This window comes from Mytilus californianus, unplaced genomic scaffold, assembly GCF_021869535.1.
Source record: "Mytilus californianus isolate M0D057914Y unplaced genomic scaffold, xbMytCali1.0.p SCAF_10, whole genome shotgun sequence".
Taxonomy (NCBI): domain Eukaryota; kingdom Metazoa; phylum Mollusca; class Bivalvia; order Mytilida; family Mytilidae; genus Mytilus; species Mytilus californianus.
This window is the reverse complement of record NW_026262582.1, coordinates 15,942,442-15,950,318: the sequence shown is the minus strand read 5'-3', so window position 1 is coordinate 15,950,318 and position 7,877 is coordinate 15,942,442. Positions and strand designations below refer to the sequence as shown.

Sequence of the window (7,877 nt, the reverse complement as noted above, 5' to 3'; positions counted from 1 at the left end):
TGACAAAAATGATTTGTAAAAATACTCACAGCTGCAGACAAGCAACAAGTACATTTTTGGTATTAGAGTGTCTACAATTGGTGTTTTAAGGATTCGAAGACAACTAAAACGAGTGTAGTACCCTCCCTTCTTTAAAAAAGGTGAAAAGATTAATAAAAAATTTAGAGAACAAAAAAAATATGAATGACTTTTACGACCCCCTCCAACCCGGCCCCCCCCCCCCCCCAAAAAAAAAAAATAAAAAGATAGAAGATATCTTTATAGAGCGCATACACAAAGCGTTCTTAAATGTCAATATCCTACTCAGCTTTCAACGTCTGTTTAGATCAAATTATTATTCACAAATCACATGAAATTTTATAATGTATTGCTTATCAACTCCATATCTGACATGTTACGCTATTTGGTACGCTTCCACTACTTGTAATAATGATTTATTCTTATAATTATTTCAGCATTAGTGTAAAATTATAAATGTTGATTTAAATCGGTAATTTTAAATAAAAGACTTCCTTTTTTTCTCATGTGATTATTCAAAATCAAAACCAAGAAACCAGTTTTCCATTTTGCACTTACTCCTTATGTTTTAGAACTTTTTTCATTAACACACATAACAATAAAGATTTAGATTCAAGTCAAAATTATTTCACATTTCGAATAGATTCATGTTAAAGGAGAAAATTTAATAAAGAGCGTAAACGTTTCAATGATAACTTAATTTTGCCTATTACGTTTGTTTTTGAGAATTTGAGAGCAATAATTGTTGAATAATTTAATGGCGTAAAACGTTTAATGTAATTTAAACACTATAAAATGGTTTTGTATTATATCACGATTGAGCCTGAATCTTGTGATGATATTGTAATGAAATCGTATTATTGATGATATTTAAATTTTTGAATTCCATGCAACCAAAAAAAATGTTAATCGCTACGAGTCGGCCTTTTAGATTTTGTCATGTTTTGGCATGCATACTAAATATTTAAACCAATTAGCCATTTTAGAATCTAAAAGACTATGGGTAATTCTATTGTTCGTACCCCAAAATGAAAATAACGTTACGTCATTGGTTAAATTTCCATTGTTTAGGACATTTCTAACCAATCACGACGTTTTGGTGTACACTTATGAAAATATTACCCAGAATGCATTAGATTCTGAAACGGCGAATAAACGTAAGGACGTATCCACATACGCCGATTGTCAACAGTAAGATACAACCCATGAGATACACATTGGTGTCTTGCTTGTCGAGGACGTAAGCGAAGGATCGGTTGGTTATCAAAGACATGTTACATCCTGGTCTTTTTATATATCACGTGGTATGCTATTGTATTATTTCTTTTAGCCACCATTTCTTCGTTATAAGATACATATTTACTGCAAAATGTTAATTTTCTATCTATAGTATTTTTACAATGAAAAGTAGATTATTGTTAATGGTAATAGAAAAAGTTTTAATGATAAACTAGAACCTTTGCATAATAAATAAATCTAATAAATAAAAACATTTTTTCACTGGTTACATAATACGAATACAAATATGATCTTGTGAAAACAAAATTAGGAATGATCACAGCTGTGTGCTTACTACAATGAGTTTATCCGATTTGTATAAAAATCATGATTTGTACAAATATTTACATGCAAAAAATGCTAAATACAAATTCACAATATATTCAAATGTATAGACTAGAAATTCACTCTATGCTAAGATTGAAAAAAAAATCTGTTGTGTTTAATAGGAATTGTGTGAATAGCATTTCCTATACGTTTGAACTTCCCATAGTATTATATTCGAAATAAGTGTCTAGATAATTGTGCATAGGAATGCCCATTCTATAAAACAAAAAAGCCCCCTTTCGAAAATACACTAGCAAACTTGAATAGTTTTTGAAATATGAAAGTTGCTTTATCAGTTAGTTGAAACCCAAGTTAAATTATATCGATAATAATATAAATGACAAGGAAATTTGAATGTTCGTACCTTCCTACCCAAAACACACAACCCCAAAACGTCATGTTATTTTTTGAATCACAATGGTTAAAGGCGTTCTTAACAAATCACAACGTTTTTACGCGTTTAATAATATTTCCTAGAATGCATCAGATTAAAAAATGGCAAATGCTTATCGTTAGATCATTTTCCGAGTACACTATTAATGTCTTGTTTAACAATTACAATGAATATTGCTTAAACAGTTAACACAAGCATACTTAAGTATACATAGAAAAACAAATTCTATTAAGTCTTTAAAGGGTTCGACTAAACTTATGTGTAACAATGTCGAAGTACAGTTTATTTTTAACAGATTATAATGGGTTTAAGCTCAACACACCTGCTCAAGCTAGATGAAGTGAAACAATAAATGAAACACAAACTGTACGATTTGTTACTTCAAATTAAAAAGCTATATCTTGAAAGAAAGAATTACACAATTTGAATCTAGATTGTACATTTGAAGAAAAAAAATCCGGCTATTTTTTTCATTCTTACAAAAACATACATTTTTCCGGAAGTAAAAGATTTTTAATATATATTAGAAGTTTGAAGCATCCTGAAATTTCTTCTTATTTTTAAATATTATTTTTAAGAACTTAAAAAAAAATTTGTAAAAACTCCAATAATCGCCGTGTTTTTTTCTGCAATCATTTTACCCAATCAGAATTTTCTTTATAACAAAGACAGTTTTCCATTGCATACATTTATATCAAAGAGAAACTATTTTGCCTTCTTTTAAGGTTTTCGTTTGAAATGGGAAAGTAAGAAAAAATATAGTAAATTAGAAAAATAACGATTGATATAAATTATTTTACACAAGCTATCTGTAATTTAAAGGGTTCAATTTCACAAAGTAGCTTAAAGTCATATATTTTTATTTTATTTGTTTCTTAACTGTTTCCTTTAACATAAAATGGTTTAATGGATATTTACAAATATGACCCAATACTATTGTATGCCGTATTGCGATTCACTCATGATAGTTTATGCTTTATCGTGGTCGTTTGATGAGAACTAATTTGACAATCATAACATTATTTGGCAAACATATTACGTTTTTGGCAGATTATTCGAAAAGTGTTCCAAATGGAAAAAATGAGTTATGAAGGTTATCTTCTTAATTTAAAAAAAGGGTTTTATATGATGTGATAAAATACGACCACTATTTGCTATAATTTTTTAGAACAAACATAAACTAAATCTCTTTGAAAACGAGTACTAGTACTTAAGCTCAAATTGCAGTTGACAAAATGAATACATACTACTGTGTATATGTGTTAAATAAGATATGTAAATTTATTCCAATTGATTTTTTTTATTTCGAATATTTAGAATTTTATAAAAAAGTAAATCTTCGGTATTGTAATATGATATTCTTTGATAATATATCGTCCGAATGATGCTAATAATATATAAGGTTAACACAAATGCAATATTTTCTATTTAAGCTCATCAATTCATAATTAAAAAAAATCGATTCAAATTGATTTTGAACACGTTATTGTAGTAATAAAAGGTAAATTTTAAGACAGTATGTGTACTATGTCAAATTTTGTCATCTGCAAATAGGTACTCATTCAGAATAAAATATGAAATACATATTTGCACTGCATTGTTTTTCGAAAACCTACATTCACCAATCTGGTTGTTCGACGATCATTGTAAAAGTAAATGTGTAATTTTTTTGAATTAAATATGCTTTTTGTGCACGTGACGACTATTTCAAGATAAAATATGTAATATGAAAAACATTTGCATTATATTTTATACAAAAAGTTCCCCTTTCTGGCTTTGTTCGAAGCACATAGTAAAAGTTTAAAAGCCTGAATCTTGTATATCTTGGTTTTGACTTAAATGTGCATTTTTGTGATAATCATTTTAAGATTTTATGATAAAATATTAATCGTTCAATTGCAATGAGCATTTCTTTCAAATATGTAATGTATGATTCTATTTCATTGTTGTCAGAGAAAAGGCACATTAAATGGAATGAATACAAAGATATGCCATATCTCCTTATGAGGTTTAAATTCACATAACGTTTACTTTGTTCAGGGGTCGCAAACATGTTTTCTTTTATTTATAATTTAATGATTAGTTATACACATAGTTAAGAAGAGGACGTCGATCAGATACCTAAGGCATCATACTCAAATCACATTAAAAAATCGATTCGTCAGCTACTATGTTAATGTTACCCGTGGAAGGTACACAATGTTATCCTTTAAGAAATTATGATTTACAAAATCTTTTTAGTCAAAAATCCATAACAAAACTACATTATGAACTCACAGTAGAAACATTTCTTCTTGTTCACAAATTTTCCTTCAACCTGGCAATGCTTTTCGAACCTTACAACAGTGTTATAGTATATAAAATATGATAATAATGATGATACTTAAGAAATCATATTGTTAAAGTGGAACACAGTCAGATGGTTAACCTACATGAATGCATTTGGTTCACCTGAGAGGATTGGGTTCACCTGAGAGGATTTGGTTTCAGCTGAGAGGATTGGGTTCCATCTTTCCCTTCGGAACATTTTACGGACGCCACTATGATTTGGTTGACCATTACGGAATATCTGTGTCACAAATGATCCAGGATATGTTCCCTTTGTAGTAGCCACACCCCATCCTCTTTTCCTCGATTGTGATATCACCGAGTTAGACTTATTACTGAATTTGAACTTGCCATAAGCAACATGATGAGAGCCACATGTGGAGCATCATCTGCTCACCCTTCCGAAGCACCTGAAATCACCCCATGTTTTGGTGGTGTTGCTCAGTTTTTAGTTTCCTATGTAGTGTTTTGTAGACTATATTTTGTCTTTTCGTGATTTTTTCCAACGGTATTGTGTTTTTCCCCAAATTTCCTTTATTTTTAAAGAGAAGTAAAAGTTTGCGAACTAATATATGACAGTGTTCCACTTGAACAATACGATTTGAAAAGCAATTAGTTTTCAACGCTGTTGTAAAGCCAGTTGAAAGAAAACTGGTTAACAGAAAAAAATCACATTCTAGATAATTCAATTATTTCTTTAATCAATCTTTCCTTTCTTTCTCTTATCTTAAAGTAGCTCATATAAGTAGCGCTTATAAGTAGTCAATCAGTGGCTAGAAATGTTTAACATTATTCATTTGGTGCCCACAATCTGTACAAGGAAATTGCGCTATGTGTAATAATATTGAAGTTTTAATTGTTAATAAAATTGAATGTTTTAAGGTGGTCTATTTTTTCAAGAATCTACGTTTGTTGAGGAAAGTATAAAATGTAGTTCCACGGTAAAATTTAACTAAAATCTATTATTTTCATCCAATTTTACATTCTTCACATACATAACACAAACATATATAATTCTAAAAACTAATGGTATTCTATCTGATGTTTACTATTTACATGTTACAATTGAAATATACACTTAACATAATAAAATATGAAAACACAACTGCAAAATAAGTACTTGCATAATATGCAATATCCACCATCAAGTCCATAATAATCTAACACAAACAGCTGTCACGTGACTAGTCTCTTGAAATACAGTAGCACCGTAGGTTGGAAATAACGAAACAATTTCCAGAAATGTGTATACATCACCTTTCACATTCTATGAGGATCCGGAAAGGTTGGATGGGAGGTCTTTATTTGTGTTTTCTTTGATTTTTAGGCCATATTTTTATCTGTTTTATCTAAATTTTTTTAATTATTTTCTGTTCTTTATATTCTAACACCCCATTATTCTTTAAAATCTAAATTTACTTCCAGACCCTCTCCTGTTACTGTCGCTCTTCGCTAAATTGGACGGTGATTCTAATTAATATGAAACATGCATTTTATGTTATGAATTAAATGAATGCAATGTTAAAACACTGTTCTTCAGAGACTTTGAGTCTGCGTCTGCGCTAAATGTTTAAACCTCGGTTTCAAAAGATGATTGGCTGATACCACCATTCGGAAGGTTGAGATCATCTGATAGTAAAATATCGGAAACTCTCTGACCTTGTGAACCTTCTCCATCATCAAATGCATAATACTGGATTTTAACAAGTTTCAGTAGTTTTTGTGCGGTTAGTCAGACATTACTATTGTCATCGCTGACCTGATTTGCATGTTTAAATAATGGTTTGTTTCTATAATGGTTCCATAGTTGTAAAACTATTTCTGACACTAAAACATCGTTAGCATTTTTACCTACAAGTCTCAAAACAAATATACCATCTTGTCGCAAATACTGCTCTGCGAATTTGACGGCCATTTTCTTGTCTAATTCTGATTTGTAACATTCATTAATCCTGAGAAATTTTTTCAAATAACGAATTCGGTGTTGTCTAAATATCATAGTGTAACACCATACTAAGAAATTTGCCGAACTTAAAACAGACACAAAAACTAGCCAGAACCAGATAAAAATGAAAATCTTCTCATTAAAAAGATTTATTGGTAGTACACATTGTACTGTGTACTGTTGGAGTGTAGCGAGTTTACGAATCTTAAAATCACATAGAGTCACCCTTGGGAATCTTGCCGATTCATCCCACTCCTCACCACTTGCGAGATGGCTTAATACTTCAAGTCCATATGCGTTGTAATTTGTTCCTAGAAATTCATTCAAAATGAATAACTGTCCAATAGCATTCGACATGTATAGCAACTTAATAAACATATATATGGTGACAAGGTAATTTCCATATCTTTTGCCACATACTATACAACAATATTTTGAAATAGTTTGACGTAAGCGTATAAAACACCCGGATCTATATTCACGTGCATTTTCCAACCATCTGTCCATGTAACGTACTATATGTTTTATAGTTCGTTCCCTATCATCTGGAGAAATATACTGTGTTTCCGCTGCAAGGGTGACTATTTTATCCAAATTGACACCGGCTGACGCTGTTAAAATTCTCCACATAATACAGGGGACCTTAAACAACAAGGCTTGAAACAACAAGATCATCGGAACCCATTGATAGTATGTAATCTCGCTTTCATATCTCGCGTGATTGTACTTCGGAATATCCTTGTCAATATGGACGTAGTATGTATTGGATATCCAACATACATTGTTAGTGTAATCAACCATTGATTCCTTAAATTCAGCAGGACACCAGCAGTGAATTGGCTCGCCAACATACTGCTTTGTACTAACAACAATGGTAAAAATGATGAAAATTATAGTCGTGTATAAATGATTTAACCTATCGATCCAGTCGTCATCGTAACGACCTTTTAATCTTGCATATGTGGCGAAGCTCCCGAGGACACTGTCAAGCCTGAAAAGATAAAAGAAAATTAAAAATCAACAAAACAAACTAGAATTCTTCGATATTTTTTTAAGTTCATACAGGTATAACATTTCGGAAAAAAAAGTCCGTTTGAGTAAAAATAATATTGCAAATGCGTCACAGAGACAATTGACTTACAGATAGACATATATGGGGTAATATGTAACATACAGCATTTAAGTATGTTTGCATCCATATGTGAAAGCTTCGTATTGTGTAATGAATGCAAGCCATTCATTTTTAAGAAAGAACATTCTTATGAAGTTCGATGATTATTTTTTTTTTCAACAGAAAAACACATTGAATACATCTAGACATAACATGCCTATTTTATTATGAAACTAATGCTAAATTTTAAATATATATCAATATATACAACGATGGGTTGAAGGACAGAATACCTTGCGCTAACACAATTCTTTTCGCTTAGTATATGTTTGCGCATTCGATGGAAAACTCTCAAAATACTACAAGTCTAGTTCACAAAGATCCTGCATGACAGATAGTAGATACTTTATATTCTTGTACAGACTGTAAATCGTCAACTTTGTACTTTATTTGGCCTTTTTAACGGTTTTGATTCG

General features: G+C 30.7%; 1 protein-coding gene across 2 annotated transcripts in view; it reads right to left on the bottom strand.

Annotated features, from left to right (window-relative positions):
* Positions 1-225: 225 nt before the first annotated feature.
* Positions 226-7,877, bottom strand: part of LOC127717689 (innexin unc-9-like) — a 101,743-nt gene continuing 94,091 nt past the window's right edge. For both annotated transcript variants that reach the window (XM_052223440.1, XM_052223438.1), the window contains exon 2: positions 226-7,281. In XM_052223440.1, coding sequence (XP_052079400.1) covers positions 6,078-7,281 — 1,204 coding nt within the window. In that variant the 3' untranslated portion in view covers positions 226-6,077. The remainder of the gene's footprint in view (positions 7,282-7,877) is intronic.